Source organism: Ovis aries, chromosome 23 (genome assembly GCF_016772045.2).
Source record: "Ovis aries strain OAR_USU_Benz2616 breed Rambouillet chromosome 23, ARS-UI_Ramb_v3.0, whole genome shotgun sequence".
NCBI lineage: Eukaryota > Metazoa > Chordata > Mammalia > Artiodactyla > Bovidae > Ovis > Ovis aries.
In genome coordinates this window covers 20,968,866-20,987,805 of record NC_056076.1, presented here as the reverse complement: position 1 = coordinate 20,987,805, position 18,940 = coordinate 20,968,866, and the positions used below count along the sequence as shown (strand labels likewise).

General features: G+C 43.4%; 1 protein-coding gene across 9 annotated transcripts in view; it reads left to right on the top strand.

The window, feature by feature from the left end:
• FHOD3 (formin homology 2 domain containing 3) overlaps positions 1–18,940 on the top strand; it is a 528,593-nt gene that overhangs the window by 226,139 nt on the left and 283,514 nt on the right. For all 9 annotated transcript variants that reach the window (XM_042239380.2, XM_027960707.3, XM_042239379.2 and 6 more), the window contains exon 4: positions 12,810–12,877. In XM_042239380.2, coding sequence (XP_042095314.1) covers positions 12,810–12,877 — 68 coding nt within the window. The remainder of the gene's footprint in view (positions 1–12,809; positions 12,878–18,940) is intronic.

Here is an 18,940-nt window from a genome sequence, read left to right as displayed (position 1 = left end):
ATTATGGGCCTGAAAACATGATATTCTGGATCTATCTTTCACTCGCCTACTTCCCCAGACTTACCCACAGTTGCCTGGGGTTCTTCCCCTCCATCTTCTTTGACCAACATAACCAGTTTTTTATCCAGCTTCACTGGTGGCTCAGATGGTAAAGAATCTCCTGCAATGCAGGAGATGAGGGTTTGATCCCTAGGTCAGGAAGATGCCCTGGAGAAGGGAATGGCTACCCACTCCAGTATTCTTGCCTGGAGAATTCTATGGACAGGGGAGCCTGGTGGGTACAGTCCACGGGGTCTCAAAGAGACGGACACAACCGAATGACTGACACTTTGCTTCACCAGTTTTTTATACTGGTTCCTTGTCATGTTTTGGTCTTTGCCCCCACGCAGAGGTTTTCTTCATTGTGCTCCTGCCTGAGCAGGCAGCTTAGGACCTCTGTGACCGTGCTTTTCAGCACTGAGATTTTCAAGCCATGCAGATTTCCTTCCCAAAGACAGAAGGTCTCTGATGGCCTTTGATTAATTTCCCCTCACCTCATTATTGTAAGCTAGTTTAGCGTATAATACAGTAATTACATCTCTTAAAGGAACATATTTCATTTTAAACAGTGAGAATCGTGGAGGGAAAAGACGGGGGCGCTTATAAGACTTTAACAAATGATGTTCTGATTACACCTCCTTTCCTCACCACCTACCATAGGCTCCCAGTTGCCCTTTACTGAAAGGTGAATGCCTGCCCCCCAGGCAGATTCAGCCTGGAATGGAGGAGGGGGAAGAATAAATGCACCTGGGCTGTGCTTCACTTCAAAAATAATGAATGGATGTATAATTGCCCCCTCCTACAGCTTCTCCCCAGCTGCTGGGCCCAAAGCCCTCCTCCCTCCAGGGGACGTTCTGAGCCTGAGCTGTAGGCCATCCCCTTCTGTGCTGGTGGGAGTGGCCTTTGCACACTTCAGACCTGGCAGTGTCAGAGTTCCGGGAGAATGGACAACCTTGGGGAATACAGGCTGATCCCAGCCCTACATTTTACACATGAGGGTTCTACTTTGGGTCTGACTGTTGTGCACTCTTGAGGTTTGTTAGGAAGGGTCCCATGTTTTACTACTTAGACCCCAGTACCCGCCGCCCCCCCCGCCGCCCCCTGTGGCAAGAACCATCTTTTTCCTTATGGCTCCCACCACCCGGGAGGGGTTACACCACTCTCACTGGCCGCTGTTTACAACCCAGGTGGACAAGGAGGAGAAGGGAGCACCTGTGAGCTCCTGGGAGACGTGTGAAGTTCCCATGCAGGCAGCGGCTGTGAGGCTCCCCTCTTGCTGGATTCAGGTGGGCTCCGCTGTCCCTCCCTGTGCTCAGCATTTGGGGTCTCTTTTTCTTTTGCATCACCTGATTTTCAGGCAGTGTGCACACATGGAATTCCCTCCCTTGGGACTTGGGATCCATGAGCACTACACAGTGTCTCAGGTATAGGTGGAGGGTCAGAGGACTTCTAAGCTCTGCTCCATCATCCACAAGCTGAAGCCAAGGGTGCATCTGCACCCACGTACACAAACCCAGAGACATGCATGTGAGACCTACGTAGAGCAGAGCCTGCAGACATTGGTGGCAGACTGGGGATGCACCAAGATTATCAGTCATCCTCCTGGAGGAAGCTTTGCTTCACCATGTACCCAAGACTGAGCATCACACCTGAATACGCAGGCTAGAAGTAGGACTTCTTAATGTTCAGTAGGCCTGCATCCAAGAGGGACATCAAGCACATCCTTGGGAAGCTGGCAGGCCATCCTCTGCTCCTGGGTGAGCCCTTCACCCTCTGGTCTAAGCTGAAGAGGAGGCCAGCACAGCCGTGGTGAGTCTGACTTTGTGTATGGTGAGGCCTGGATGCAGTATAAAAGGAACACCCAGTTCCTTGAACTCAGAGTGTCCCCCAGCATTTGAAGCTCCAAACCACACCACCCGTGGCCTGGCTAGCCCAGCAGCAAGGAAGCCAGGACCTGGACTGGGGAGAAGCACTGCTTCTCCTTTGGCTTGTGTAGGCCTCTCGAGCCCATCAAAGGGCTGTCAGCAGTCTTTGGTTTGGCTATGATGTCTGACGTGGGAAAACATCTGCTGGCTCCTCTTCTACCAGCAGGAATTGTCCCTCTTCATAAAATGACAAATTGTCATTTACAAGCATCCTTGGTCCCTGATCCTTCCTCCCCTCTAGGTAAGCAGTGGTGTCTCCTAAAATAAATGCTCATCAACAGAACAATCAGGTAGGGCAGAGGGGCTGTACGGTACCGTGCGTTTTTTAAGATCGATGGCAATTTTGAGTTTCAGTTACGCACTGTGGTTTTATTTTATACCACAATGTTGGTTCTTTCTAGAGAGGTAATATCCATTGCCTTTTCGGAAAAAAGAAAAAAATCAGTACTGTAGAGTAGTATTTCTTTGAATGAGTATTTGGTCATTTAAATCTCAACCACGTGAGTGGCGATTCCAGTGTTGTTCTCATATGATATGAGGGCCAACTCATGACATTTATTAAAATGTTTATTACATAGAACAAGGAAAGGTTTGCAGTACTTTGGGAGAGGGTATCTTTGGCCGTAAAAATGAAACTTTGCTGCCTATCACTTTTATGAAAGATTTAAAAATTAAAAAGCTACAATTTAACACACTGGGTAGAAGGATTTCTGAGGTACACCTCGCCTAGGGCTTTATAGCTTATGGAATTAAAAAATGAAGTATTTCAAAGGATATTTCAGCCAAAATATATAATATAAATAAAGTTATTGCTCTTTTGAGCTTTGATTTTAAAAACCATGAAAAGTTACAACTTGCTTTCAGAAGTCTGTTTGACAATTTTCTCACATTAAAGACATAATTATTATTTGGAAACCGTACAATTTTTTTTCAGCTTTGTTTGAAATGTTTGTGCCTAGTCGTGTCTGACTCTTTGTGACCCCACAGACTGTAGCCCGCCAGCCTCCTCTGTCCATGGACTTTTCCAGGCAAGACTACTGGAGCAGGTTGCCATTTCCTACTCCAAGGGATTTTCGCAACCTGGGGATCGAACCCTCATCTCCTGTCAGCAGGCAGATTCTTTACCAGTGAGCCACCTAGGAAGTGGAATAGATAATTATTTAAATAAAATGTATAACTAATTTTTTTAAAGTTAGAGACAATTGGAATGAAAATTGCTTACTCCTTGAACAGAAATTGCTGTTTGTTTTAATCAAGACAACTGGCAAAAAAAAAAAAAAAAGGACAGGGAGAGATTTCTGGCACTACTCAAGGATATGCTTGGCATTTGTTCAGGATGTTTCTCATCAAAGGCTGAGGCCTCCCTGAGGTCTTCTGTCCTAGTGTTGCAGAGAAGTTATTTGTGATGTCCTGGAGGTTAAAGACACAGAGAATGCACACCAGTGAAAAGACAGATGGGATAAAAACAAGTTTCAACTGTATCTACAAGAAACTCTACATAGACAGGTTAGAAATAAAAAGATGGAGAAAAGATAGACCATGCAAACACTAACCAAACACTCACTAATCATTTACGTATTGGGAAAGTAGACTTTAAAAAGGAATATTTCCAGGGAGGAAGAGAAACATTACATGGTGCCTCTGTGCATGTGTGCTCAGTAGCTCAATCATCTTTGACTCTTCATGACCCCGTGGACTGTAGCCCATCAAGCTCCTCTGTCCATGGGATTTCCTAGGCAAGAATACTGGAGTGGGTTGCCATTTCCTCCTCCAGGGGATCTTCCTGACCCAGGGATCAAACTTGTGTCTCTTGCATCTCCTGCATTGGCAGGTATATATTCTTTACCACTGCGCCACCTGGGTGACCGATTACATGGTGATAGATGGTCTATTAACCTAAAATCCATAGCCTTTCTAATTGTGAGTATGCTCAACAGTTGAACCTCAAAGGACCTAAAGCAGAGGCTCATAAAGCTGAAAGAATAAATAGAAAAATCCAGTAAAATAAAGATTTAAATACTCCTCTCATAGTAAAATATACAATCGTGAACATGAATGTGAAGTCGCTCAGTCATGTCCAACTCTTTGCGACCCCATGGACTGTAGCCTACCAGGCTCCTCTGTCCATGGGATTTTCCAGAGTACTGGAGTGGATTGCCATTTCCTTCTCCAAGGGATCTTCCAACCCAGGAAACGAACTTGAGTCTCCCACATGGTAGACAGACGCTTTACCATCTGAGCCACAATAGATAAACAGAAAATTGATTAAGAGAAGACCTGAATAGTACTATCATTCAACTTGACCTAGTGAATATTTATGGAATGGTTCAGCCAATAATAGCAGAATACACATTCTTTTCATGTGTCCATGAGACAGTCATCAGGATAAACCATATTCTGGGTCACAAAATAAACCTTAATAAATTATAAATATTTGATATCATAACAAAGCATATGTTTTCACCATAAAGAAATTAAACTAGAAATTGGTAACAGAAAGATATCTGGAAAATCCTCATATGGATGGAAGCTAAGCAGTAGCATAGCTCCTAAATAAACCAGAGATTGACATCAACAACAAAAAACTCCACAGGTTTAAGTTATTCCCTTTTGAAATGAATGAAATGTTCACAACCATTCAATTTTGAATGGAAAGAAAAGAAAAACAATATATGTAAATTTTCAGAATGCTGCTGAAGTGGTGCTTAGAGAGAAATTTATAGCATTAAATACTTACATTCAGTAAGAAGAAAGTCCTCAAATCATTGAAGTTTTCACCATAAAAAACTAGAGCAAAAGAGCAAATAAGCGAAAAGTAATCAATAAAATAGAAATCAGAAAAGCAATGAAAAATGGAATGAAATTAAAAGCTGATTCTTTGAAAAGATCAATAAAATCTATACTCTTATAGCCTGACTGACCAAGCATGAAAGAGAAAAGACAGATCACCCATATCAGGGATAATAGAGAAGCTGCAGTAGTCAGTAAAAGGATAAGGAAGTATCATGAGAACAGCTTTTGTTCTTGAATGATATTGAATAATCCATAGCTTAAAACCTTTTATTTAAGGGAACTCCAGGTGCAGGTAGCTTCATTGGAGAATTCTGCCAAACATTTAAAGAATCAGTAATACCAAGTCTGCACAAACTTATTCTTGAGAGAACACTCCCAGCTCATGAGGTTGGCATCACCTCAATGTCAACATCATCACAAGAAATGAAAACTGTAGATTAATGTTCCTCATGAATATCAATGTAAAAATCCTCAACAAAACATTGTAATTCTCAACTGAATTTTTTTAAATCTATTAATACTTAATCCCTATTTGAACCCTCCTACTCTGTTGGTGGGAATGTAAATTGGTGCAGCCACTATGGAGAACAGTATGGAGTTTCCTCAAAAAACTAAAAATAGTTGCCAGATCCAGCAATCCTACTCCTGGGCATATATCTGGACAAAACTACAATTCAAAAAGATACACGCACCCTTTATGTTTATAGCAAGACCACTTATAGTAGCCAAGACATGGGAAGAATCATCGACAGATGAGTAGATAAAGATGGGGTATGTATATCCAGTGAAATATTACTCAGCCATAAAGAAACAATGAAATAATGCCATTTGCACTAACATGGGTGGACCTAGAGATTATCATCCTAAGCAAAGTAAGTCAGAAAGAGAGACAAGTACCATATGATATCACTTATATGTGGAGTCTAAAATACGATATGAACTTATCTATGAAACAGATTCACAGACACAGAGAACAGGCTTGTGGTTGCTAAGGGAGAGGGATGGCATGGGAAGTTTGGATTGGGAGTTAGGGACTAGCAAATGCAAAGTGTTATGTATAGAATGGATAAACGACGAGGTCCTGTTGTATAGCACAGGGAACTATATTTAATATCCCGTAATAAAACATAATGGAAAAGAATATAAACAAAAATGTTAAACCAGAATCACTTTTCTATACACCAGAAGGTAACATAACATTGTAAATCAACTATAGTTCAAAAAACTACTTAATCTTCATTTTACTGATTATTTTGATTATAGCACCAAGTGCTAAAACCTTCGCAGCCAAAACGCAGCAAACCATAATCTTCATTCACATGAGCTGGAAGCCATGATAGATCACTGGTAACTAAAGGAGACTCTAACTGGGATAGTGTTAATCTCTGGAAGACATGTTTCTGCCTGTCGTTTGGTGTTACATGAGCAAGAAAGTCTAATGCAAGCCTTATTATGTTGTAAAGAGGTACCTGGAATTGAATCTCTCCTCTACTGATGCCCTTCCTGGACAAAAAAAAATCTGCCCTTGCTTGCATTTGAGAACTTTATTCTTATTAGAAGTGGTATTGGCTATAAACAAAGTCTGTCCCTCTGAGGTTTCAGGTTCTGATATGTTGGCTGTAGGAAGTGGAGGAAGAGTGATCTCCCAGGGACCTGGCTTCTACTACAAAGGGGATGCAGTTCACTCTATTCGCTTCAGTTCAGTTGGTCAGTCGTGCCCAACTCTTTGTGACCCCATGGAGTATAGCATGCCAGGCTTCCTGGTCCACCACCAACTCCTGGAGCTTACTCAAACTCATCTCCGTCGAGTTGGTGATGCCATCCAACCATCTCATCCTCTGTCATCCCTCTCCTCCTGCCTTCAATCTTTCCCAGCATCAGGGTCTTTTCAAATGAGTCAGTTCTCCACATCAGGTGGCCGAAGTATTGGAGTTTCAGCTTCAGCATCAGTCCTTCCAATCAATATTCATGACTGATTTCCTTTAGGATTGACTGGTTTGATCTTGCAGTCCAGGGGACTCACAAGAGTCTGCTCCAATACTACATTTCAAAAGCATCAATTCTTTGGCACTCAGCTTTCTTTATAGTCCCACTCTCACATCCATACATGACTACTGGAAAAACCATAGCTTTGACTAGACAGACCTTTGTTGGCAAAGTGATATCTTTGCTTTTTAATATGCTGTCTAGGTTGGTCATAGTTTTTCTTTCAAGGAGCAAGCGTCTTTAATTTCATGGCTACAGTCACCATTGGCAGTGATTTTGGAGCTCCCAAGAATAAAGTCTGTCACTGTATCCATTTTCCCCATCTATTTGCCATGAAGTGATGGGACCAGATGCCATGATCTTAGTTTTCTGAATGTTGAGTTTTAAGCCAACTTTTTCATTCTCCTCTTTCACTTTCATCAAGAGGCTCTTTTGTTCTTTGCTTTCTGCCATAAGGGTGATGTCATCTGCACACCTGAGGTTATTGATATTTGTCCCAGCAATCTTGATTCCAGCTTATGCTTCATTCCGCTCCACATTTCCCATGATGTACTCTGCATAGAAGTTAAATAAGCAGGATGAAAATATACAGCCTTGACATACCCCTTTTCCTATTTGGAACTAGTCTGTTGTTCCATGTCCGGTTCTAACTGTTGCTTCTTGACCAGCATAGAGATTTCTCAGGAGGCAGGTCAGGTGATCTGGTATTCCCATCTCTAAGAATTTTCCACAATTTGTTGTGATCCACACAGTCAAAAGCTTTGGCATAGTCAATAAATCAGAAGTAGATGTTTTTCTGGAACTCTTTTGCTTTTTTGATGATCCAGCGGATATTGGCAATTTGATCTCTGGTTCCTCTGCCTTTTCTAAATCCAGCTTGAACATCTGGAAGTTCACGGTTCACGTACTGTTGAAGCCTGGCTTGGAGAATTTTGAGCGTTAGTTTGCTAGCGTGTGAGATGAGTACAATCATGTGGTAGTTTGAGCATTCTTTGGCATTGCCTTTCTTTGGGATTGGAATGAAAACTGACCTTTCCCAGTCCTGTGGCCACTGCTGAGTATTCCAAATTTGCTGGCATATTGAGTGCAGCAATTTTACAGCATCATCTTTTAGGATCTGAAATAGCTCAACTGGAATTCCATCATCTCCACTAGCTTTCTTCGTAGTGATGCTCCCTAAAGGCCCACTTGATTTTGCATTCCAGGATGTCTGGCTTTAGGTGAGTGATCACACCATAATGGTTGTCTGGGTCATGAAGATCTCTTTTTTATAGTTCTTCTGTGTATTCTTGACACCTCTTCTTAATATCTTCTGCTTCTGTTAGGTCCATACCATTTCTGTCCTTTATTGTGCCCATCTTTACATGAAATGTCCTTTTGGTATCTCTATTTCTTTTAAAGAAATCTCTAGTCTTTCCCCTTCTATTGTTTCCCTCTATTTCTTTGCATTGATCACCGAGGAAGGCTTTTTTATGTCTCCATGCTATTCTTGGAACTCTGCATTCAGATTGGTATATTTTTCTTTTCTCCTTTGCCTTTCACTTCTCTTCTTTCTCAGCTATTTGTATGGCCTCCTCAGACAACCATTTTGCCCTTTGCATTTCTTTTTCTTGGGGATGGTCTCGATCACTGCCTCCTGTACAGTGTCATGAACCTCTATCCGTAGTTCATCAGGCATTCTGTCTATCAGATCTAGTCCCTTGAATCTATTTGTTACTTCCACTGTATAATGGTAAGGGATTTGATTTGGGTCATACCTGAATGGTCTAGTGGTTTTCCCTACTTTCTTCAATTTAAGTCTGAATTTGGCAATAAGGAGTTCATGATCTGAGCCACAGCTCCCAGTCTTGTTTTTGCTGACTGTATAGAGCTTCTCCATCCTTGGCTGCAAAGAATATAATCAGTCTGATTTCGGTGTTGACCATCTGGTGATGTCCATGTGTAGAGTCTTCTCTTGTGTTGTTGGAAGAGGGTGTTTGCTATGACTAGTGCATTCTCTTGGCAAAGCTCTGTTAGCCTTTGACCTGCTTTGTTTTGTACTCCAAGGCCAAATTTGCCTGTTACTCCAGGTGTCTCTTGACTTCCTACTTTTGCATCCCAGTCCCCTATAATGAAAAAGACACCTTTTTTGGGTGTTAGTTGTAGAAGGTCTTGTAGGTCTTCATAGAACCATTCAACTTCAGCTTCTTCAGCATTATTGGTCGGGGCATAGACTTGGATTACTGTGATATTGAATGGTTTGCCTTGGAAATGAACAAAGATCATTCTGTCATTTTTGAGATTGCATCCAAGAACTGCATTTCCAACTCTTTTGTTGACCATGATGGCTACTCCGTTTCTTCTAAGGGATTCTTGCCCACAGTAGTAGATAAAATGGTCATCTGAGTTAAATTCACCCATTCCAGTCCATTTTAGTTCACTGATTACTAAAATGTTGATGTTCACCCTTGCCATCTCCTGTTTGATCACTTCCAATTTGCCTTGATTCATGGACCTAACATTCCAGGTTCCTATGCAATATTGCTTTTCGTAGCATTGGACTTCCATCACCAGTCACATCCACAACTAGGTGTTGTTTTTGCTTTGACTCCATCTCTTCATTCTTTCTAGAGTTAGTTCTCCACTGATCTCCAGTAGCATATTGGGCACCTGCCCACCTGGGGAGTTCATCTTTCAGTGTCCAGTCTTTTTGCCTTTTCATACTGTTCATGGGGATTTCAAGGCAAGAATACTGAAATGGTTTGCCATTCACTCCTCCAGTGGACCACGTTTTGTCAGAACTTTCCACCATGACCCGTCCATCTTGGGTGGCCTTACGTGGCATGGGCTCATCGTTTCATTAAGTTACACAAGGCTGTGGTCCATGTGATCAGTTTGTTTAGTGTTCTGTGATTGCGGTTTTCATTCTGTCTGCCCTCTGAAGGAGAAGGGTAGGAGGCTTATGGAAGCTTCCTGATGGGAGAGACTGACTGAGGGGGACACTGGGTCTTGTTCTGATGGGCGGGGCCATGCTCAGTAAGTCTTTAATCCAATTTTCTGTTGATGGGCGGGGTTGTGTTCCCCTCTGTTGTCTGGCCTGAGACCAAACTATGGTGGAGGTGGTGAAGATGATGGCGACCTCCTTCAAAAGGTCAGGTGCACGCAGTGCTGCAGACAGTATCTCTGACTCGGCAGCAAGCCACCACCGACCCACGCCTCCACTGGAGACTCCTGGACACTCACAGGATGTCTGGGTCAGTCTGTGGGATCACTGCTCCTTTCTCCTGGGTTCTGGTGCCCACAAGGTGTTTTTGTGTGTGTGTGCCCTCCAGGAGTCTGTTTCCCCAGCCCTGTGTAAGTTCTGGCGGCTCTATGGTGGGGTTAATGGGACCTCCTCCAAGAGGGCTCTTGTGATACCCAGGTCTACTGCACTCAGCGTCCTTGCCCCTGTGGCAGGCCACTGCTGACCCTGAGGAGACACTCCAACACAATTCTGGCTTGGTCTCTGTGGGGTCTCTGGGTGCTTGTGTGCACTAGGTTTGATCGAGCCCTCTCCTCTGAGTGTCTGTGGCGATTATGGGGTTTGATTCTGAATGTGATTTCACCCCTCCTACCATCTTGCTGGGGTTTCTCCTTTGCCCTTGAGTGTGGGGTATCGTTTTTTGGTAAGATCCAACATTCTCCCGTTGACAGTTGTTCAGCAGCAAGTTGTAATTTTGGAGTTTTCATAGGAGAAGATGAGCGCACATCCTTCTATGCCACCATCTCTATTTCTTACTCATGTCTTTTGAGGCCACACGTATATTAATACTTTAGAGGTCAACTTGTGAGTCATTGGGCCTCATTTTTTAGGGTCTGTGATGAATCAGCTGTCTACTTTGGGGATGGTTGATTCCTTTGGAGTCTTCCCGGCTCCCTGTGTTCAGGAAGACAAGGAGTGATTCTCAGTCGAAGCACTGCATAATTATCAAGCGACTGGGGATTGCATATTGTATTTACAGGTGGGGGACTGCATAATGGGCAAACACTAGGAGGCCTTGGGGTCAGACCCGACAGGATCCTGCCTCTGCCTCTTAAGCTGTGTGTGTAGGTTGTGAGTCTGGAGGAGACTGGCCTGCCCCAGGAGTTGAGAGAACAGGTGTCTGCTGCACGATGAGTTGGTATGTGGTGGGGGGTGGGGGTGGCAGGGCTGTGTGACCAAGGGATTGGCAGGCCACAGAAAGGATTTGGAGTTTGTTACTCAGTGCCGTGGGCAGCCACTGAAGGGTTTGAATGGGGGCAGGGATGTTTTCAGGTGTTGGTTTTCACCTTGTCCTTCTGGCCTTGGTCTGGAGGATGGGTGAGAAGAGGGGAAGTGGGCAGGGTGTCCATAGGAAGCCCTTTGAGGAAGCTATTGCCATTCAGAGGCTGAGCCAGGCCCATGCTCCATCATTTTAAGTCTCTCTCAGATGGGAACCTTCCATCACCTCAGATGGGGCACTTCTAGAGCCACAGTGCAAAGGGGCATGTCCTTCTCACAACCAGACTTCTGCTAAGTCGTTTAGATCTGTGCATTTCATCCCCTTCCACTCACACATGAGGAGAACCACCTCCCCCCATAGGCCGGTGTTGAAGCCCAAGATTGCCTACCATGCAGGTGACATTACTTTGAAATCTATAATTCTAAGTATTTTAAGTAATTTTGCATTCCACTGCATCATTTCAGTGCTGGATTTAACACACAACCATCTTCTGCTAGATCTACTATTATCTGTTCCCCTCTTTGGATAAGGAATCCAAGGCTTAGAGAGGTAGTATACTTTGCCCAAATCACAAGGTTGAAATGCAGGTCCTTGGATTGCTTAGTCTTTGCTCTGAGTTCATTCTTCACTACTGTACCCTCAGTGCCTAGAACAGCGCCTGGCAGGTGCTCAGTAAATGTGCACTGGATGGTTTATATTGGGGCGCTCTGACACACAGTGTTAGGAACCCAGTCCCAGGCACCTGAGCCACCTAGGAAGCTGAGCAGAATCCACGCTTCTGGGAGTCTGCATGCACCGGTAGAAATGGCTGTTCCCTGCATTCTCCATGCCTTCAGCACATTCTGGCGCCGCCCCACTGACCAGTGAAGACTTGGGGCATATCCATCTGCCACTTCTGCTCACTGTAACTGCTGGAGGGTGGGTCTTGGGTCAGGCTCCCCTCCTCATGCATGAGGCCTGGCCCAACTAGTACGTTTCATGTCACTGGTTATAGAATTCAACCTGAGCATCGAGCCCCAGAATACTGACAGGGGCTCCTGCATCTGCCTTGCTCCAGGCCAGGACTCATCCTTGAACGTGTCTCATGAGGGAGAGTCCAGGTACAGGCAGAGCTAAGGCTAGGTCCCTGCTGGAAGGGCTGGCAGCAGGTGGGGACCAGTGAGTCCATAGAGACATCATGCTGCTCTTGGTTCTCTTGAGGTGAGCATCAGATTCCATGGAAAAGGAAGCAGTTTGAAGCTTCCTGAGCCGGGCTGTAGAGAGGATGGTGGTGCAGGTCTGTGAGATGAGGAAACAGAAGGATGAGTTCCATTTTGACTGTGTTAATTTTCCTGATAGAGTTGGCTATCAAGTATCAAGTCTGTGGTGGTGATTTAGTTGCTAATTCGTGTCTGACTCTTAGGACCTCACGAACTGTAGCCTGCCAGACTCCTCTGTCCATGGGATTTTTCCAGGCAAAAATACTGGAATGGCTTGCCATTTCTTTTTCTAGGGGATCTTCCCGACCCAGGGATCGAACCTGGGTCTCCTGCAATGGCACGCAGATTCTTTACCAACTGAATCACTATGTCTGTAAACAGCTGGAAATCGAGCTCTGGAGAAAGGGCGGTGAGGGCTGAGGGTGCAGATCAGGGCACTTCCCCACACTCAGAATCCCCTCTTCCTGCCTCCTGTAACGGCTGGACTGTTCTTTGCACCATTAGAGGTGGGGCTGCATCCTGAACGAAATGAATTTGTTTTACTCACCTTTCCAGCGGAAGTTCTGTAATTGCTCTCACCCTGTCTCTGTTTTTACCATCTGTTGAGTCAGCTTAATGAATTTTATATGGTGTGTTCTTTATTTCAGAAAAACTATACAACTCCACTGGACGAGATTTAAGAAGGGCCCTCTTCTCCCTGAAGCAGATATTTCAGGTAAAAACAAAACAAACAAACAAAAAAAAACAAAGAATACTGTCAGGTTCTGTTTTTGCATTGCTGTGGGATTAGATGCAGACAAGTTTATGCCTTTTACTTATTACAAAAAGAGAAATGCTTTAGAGTACAAAGTAAATTTCGGTCAAAATATCTGTTAAGAATATTTTTACCATATCAAATATTTCAAACAATAGGAAGTAAATAAAACATCATCAGAATCACAATATTTTTCCACGTTTACTTCAGATTTTAAAAAAAAAACCTACTACAGATGTAATTGAAGTCTTCTGCTCGATACTGGCCACCCTCTTGGGGTGTTTTCTCTACTGAATGTCAGATACAGTGTTTGCCGTGCAAATGCACATTTCTATACTAGCGGTGCATATTCGCCCACAATATGTGAAATTCTTTGGTGTCAATTGTATATGCGTGATACCATGCAGCATGTGTCCTGAGGCAGTTTACTTAGAACGAGGTCAGTGTGGGCATGACCCAGGTAGCTCTGAGTGTCCCCTGTGAAGGAAGCACAGTTTGTCTCGTTCATCGTTTGTTGGTGGACAGTTGCGTTCGTCTCCAGGGCTCTGCTGTTATAAACCATGCTGCTAGGGACATGCCCCCTTGTGTGCATGTGCCGGCATCTCTGTTAGGTTCCATCTTATCCTTTGCCCCAAACTTTCCCTCTGCTTCTCCCCGGGGCAAGTCACGAACTTAGTGAAGAGGGCTGGGACTGGGGTGCAGGCAAACTCCAAGCTGTCACCCACAGGAGACTTCAGGGGAGACAGACAGAGAGCCAGGGGCAGAGAGTGAGGCCACTGTGCCAGGGCAGGGTCAGGAAAGGCCGGATGAGCTTCCTGGAGAAGATGGCGTCTGCATTGAGCTCGTGTCTGTGTAGGTTCATCGTTCTTACTCGCATGATATTAGACTCTAGGGTGTAGTCAGTCCATTTCTCTCTAGTTCCCATCTCCTTCACATCCTTAAACAATGTTCTGTCAGTGATAGCTCCAGCCTGAGTGTCCGTCTCCTTCATGGATGTTTCCTGTCTCAGGGGGATTGGCAGAAAGGCAGGCCAACAGGCCATCCTCCCTGCACGTTCTCGTCCCATTTTAAAACCTGCTCAACTGTTCATGCCCTCATCTTTTTCCCAGAGCAGAGCCCTTCTTAGTGACAGTGTTTTTGGAGATGAGTCTTCATTTCTCATCTTCCCATGTGACCCCGAGTCACCGTTGTCCGTTTAGATCGCACATCTCAGAAGTGCCTTGAGGTTTGGGGTCAGCCTTGGTTCAGGCTGTTTCTTCTGGGAGAATTGCAACAGTTATTGTGGACACTGTTTGGTCCTCCACGACTCAGTCCATCCTTCAGCTTCCACCAGAGGGGGCTCACAAAGTCCTTCTCATGCTGGTTCCGTGTAGCCTTCTGGGTTATGTCTGAATCTCTCAGTACAACGTCAAGGCCCTCTGGCCCTGGCCTCTGCAGCCCACCTCCCTGTCCTTTGCCTCAGTGACATCTCACTGTGATTGTGTTCTGGGAACAAGCCATGCCCTTTCCCTTCTGTACCTTCACCCTGGACCTATTGCTTCTATCCCAGGATGGTTCCTCCCCACATCCACTCCCCATGTCTCTCAGTTTCCCACCCCATGTCTCCTCCTGCCAGGGATTCTCTAGATGAACCCTCACTGCAGTCAAGGGCTCTCCAAATACCTCTATTCCTGTGCTTACCTCTGGAATAGAACTTGAGATACTCTAGCTCACTTGTCTGAGTCCAGTCACCTATGAGCTCCCTGGAGTCCATCTCTGGCTCTTTAGGGCCTCATGCAGTGGCTGATGCTACTGATGAACAATAGATGAACAGACCAGGCGATTGGAATACTCTTCTCAAGGGTGTCTGTCTTCAGCCTTTCCTCTCTTTTAACTGAGTAAATGCTTCGTTAATTACTTGTCCCCAAGTTTCACTTCCCAAGTATTCATCAGTGTCTCCCTGCCTCTTTTTTTTTTTTCAATTTCAATAAGCTTTCCCCTGCCCCCCCAAACTTATTTATTTTTAATCGAAGGAAAATAGCTTCACAATTTTGTTTTGGCCTCTGCCATACATCAACATGACTCAGCCATAGGTATACATGTGTTCCCTCCCTCTTTAACTTCCCTCCTATCTCCCACCCCTTCCCACCCCTCTAGGTTGTTACAGAGCCCTGGGTTGAGTTCCCTGGGACATACAGCAAATTCCTATCAACTGAACAAAACAGAACTTCTTTACCTTCTGTTATGTCCTTCTCTCGAACTCAAGTTCCTGACAGCGGTTGGGCTGGACTCTTACTGCCGGAAGTCCACAGGCATCACACTCCACACCCTCACTCTTATAGCCCTTCAGCCTGCCTGCTGTTTCCATTGTTCAGCTTTTCCATTGTTCAGCTCACTGAGTATCCAGTTGGTGGCAGAACCACACAGAGAAGAGCTCTTCCAAGTAACTTTGAAACATTGCAGTTTGTGTATTTTGGGTGGAATATACTCTTAGAAGAAAAAGAACCACCCACACATGCAGATCAACTGTTTATAATAATCATTTTGCTGGTAGTAGTGTTAGTATTGCTATTCTGATACTGCAGTTTGTATGTTTTCTAATTTTGTTATTCTTAGAGTTCTTAAGGATTAGGGTTCTTAGTGTGTGGAAGAAAGTTGATAGAAAGATAAAACAATTAAGGTAAAAAAAACTCTGGATTTTGGAATTTAATTAGAAGTATTGAAATGAACCCATGGTGTTTACTATCCTAACAGACTTGCAAAAAAGTATATTTGTAGCACTAAGTTTATTGAAAAGTACTAGAAGCAATGATCAACCCATTAGCAAAAACCACTACCAGCACAGAGATTGTGGTCTTAAAATACTGAAAGGAACCAGAGTTCCTTGGAGAAATAGCTGACTTCAAGTCTGGCCTAGGAAATGGGTAAAATAAACTTGGAACATATTATTATACAGATAGCAAGGAAGCTATCAAATATGACTAGGATTATTGGCAAAGGAACTTGGGAGCATGTTGAAGGGTCTCTCACTGGCTGGCTGAAGATGGACAATATAAGCATCAACAAGCATGATAATTACAGTGGACTGAAGCACATCAGCTTAATCTACATCGATGAGTTCTTAACAATACTAAAGAATAACAATGAATTGGTTAGCAATGGAAGAAAGATGGCGGTGAACCAGCTCTTTATTTTGAAAAATGGGTAAAATTCTAAAATTACATTTATCTTACTTTTTCCTCTATGAGCTTTAGGATAATCAAACAGTAGTTGAGGGAAGGTATACTTATAAAAATATTCTAGCTATTTAGTAAGAAGGAGTGATATAGTTAGAGTATCACTTAGAACATCAGAGTTTTGCAACCCTGAATGAATTAATGGATCTAGGTATGGAGCTTCAAGACCTGCTGACACAGTGGAAACCTCATGGAAACTCACACTGCCATTGAGGATGCAGTCATACCAACAGATTCAACCCTGTGTGTGTCTGACCCTGACTCTCTACGAGGTAACCAATTTACAAATGATCTAAGACAGAAGCACATGTTAAATCACACCGCAAGTAATCAACACAACCCAGAATACAGGCTACTCTGTAGGACAAATGATCTAGCTTCTTCAACACACCGCTTTCAAGGGAATAAAAGAGATGGTTTAAAAGACATTTTAAAGTTGTATCAACTGATTGCCACATGTGGATCTTATTTCAATTCTACTACAAAATGTCAAAAAACAACAACTGTAATTTTGAGACAGTTGAAATTGGTCATTGTCCAGTTGAAACTGGACATTTGATAATATTAAGAAAGTATTCATTTTTATGGTGAGTACATAATTTTGTTTATGGTGATTACATAATTTTAAAAAGAGTTCCTATACTCTGGAGGTACATATTAGAATATTTATGGATTAAATGATGTGACCTCTGGAATTTACTTCAAATGAATACGGCAGCAGACAGGGTGGGGTGATAGATGGAACAGGATTCATGTGAATTGATTGGCACCTGGCTCCCTAAATTGTTCTGTCTTCTTTTGCATGTTTCAAGTTTTCCATGGTGAAAAAGCTAAAAGATAAATTCAACACATGGCGATCTAGTTTCATACCCCCTCACCATGCTTGTTCTGTAGTGCTGTGTCTCTGAATTCTCAAGGATACTGTTTCCACCTTTTACTCAGCAGACACGTATTTTTGAACAGCCTTTATTGGCATTATGTAGGCAAGGATGAAGACGTTTGCTCCCCGAAGTTTAATCTTTTGGAAGACCACAGACCTATTTGGAAGACCACAGACCTGTCTGTCAAATACTCCATCCCACAGGGGTCTTGGGTGGATTCCACAGCCAGCAAGCTGTTTGGAGTTTAGATCACCTTCTTCCACACCCATGTGTCTGCATCTCTATCGTCTCTTGGGGTTCCTTGATGTGTGGAGGTTCCTTTTGGAACTCCAGTGTACAGAGTGTGAAAACACAGCCATTGGTCATTTGGATTGAGTTGAATATTCCTTGATTAACAGGTGTCAAAAAAAATAATCACAGGTTAAAGTGTGGCTATTAATCTGAAATTCAAGGATAATCTTTTATTAGTTAGTGTTAACATGATGATCTCACTGGAGTCAGAAAGCAGTGTTTCAAAAATCATTTATTTATTAATGCCCATTATACATTAAGGTATGTGTTCAAAATCTTGCACGTTGCCAATTTGGAAGACATTTTCTACATTATCAGTATATTTTAATTTCCTAAGTGCTTTATCTACATATGTGCATCAACTTTAGTTAGGTTTCTGGATTATTTTTATAAACACTGCCCAGTGTCTTTTTCCAAGAGCCTTTGCCAGACAGTCAGCTCTCTGCTATATTAATATTAGTGATTAGCTTGAGTGGTTTCTTGAGAGCTTGTTCTCACTTTTTCACCATGAAGTCATGTGTGAATCTAGTTTTAGTTAAAGTAATAAACATTTGTTACATGCTTGGAAAAACTTTCTGACTAGACATGAGCTCATCTAAATGTTCGCTTTTCACATATGCTGGTGGAAAAGAATATGGATGGAGGGAGAATTATTTTTATTTCCTTCATACATACGAGTGTAAAGTGATTTTCCAAAAATCATGATATTGTCCCATTTTCTCTTGCTTCCAAAGCCATGATTATCTTCAAGTCTGAGTTAACACAGCTGTCTTTCATTACCGTCGGGGCATGGCAGTGTTCACCCCTCCCCCCAGTGCCCTCTGAATGTTAAGAGTGTGTTTTTGGTTCAAAGGGAGTATCTGCCTGGCCTGCCACCTCCTCCCCCACCCCCACCCCCCTTTGCTCAAGTCCTCCATCCATATAATTGGAAAATGCTATAAAATCAAAATGAGAGGCTGCTTTCAACATGGAGACAGGACAATTATGCCAGTGTGTCTAAATTATTTTTTTGTTATTTGAAGATAGACCGTGGTTGCTGACCATTCCTATAATAGTAACCTTTCATTATTCTATTAAACTTTCTACTACTTACATCACTGAGGTTTTTCATTTTTGTTCTGTTGTTATAATTGAAGATGAATGTATCCTAGCTGCATTTGAGACAAGGCAGGGTCTAATCAAGGAAATCTCCCAAAACAGTAGTGGAAAAGTTTGTCTCATAGGGCTCTATCGAACTTGGTACTCCAGGCAAGGGGCTGGCTGACCATAGTTAGGTCATCTTGGCCAAAGTTTTGCCACACGTGACTCTTCATCTGTGAAGGGAAGGCAGGATTAGATGAGTGATTCTTGAACTGGTTGCCCTTTAGGATGGATTTCCTTGGGAATTTAATGTCAGAGCCTGGACCCCACCTCAGAAATTCTGGTTAAACCCATCTGGGAGGGGACTGTTTCCTGTTCCTTTTTAAAGGTCCATTGATGATCCTAATGTAAGGGAGTCAGGGGTGAGAAGAAGACCCTGAGCACCTCTGTAACCCCTGCAGAGCCTATTAAACTCTGCTTGCTGCGCCCCACAGTGGAGCTTCCTGTTCAGTAAGTCAGGGTGGAGCTGGGTACTTGCATTTCTAACCAGTTTCCAG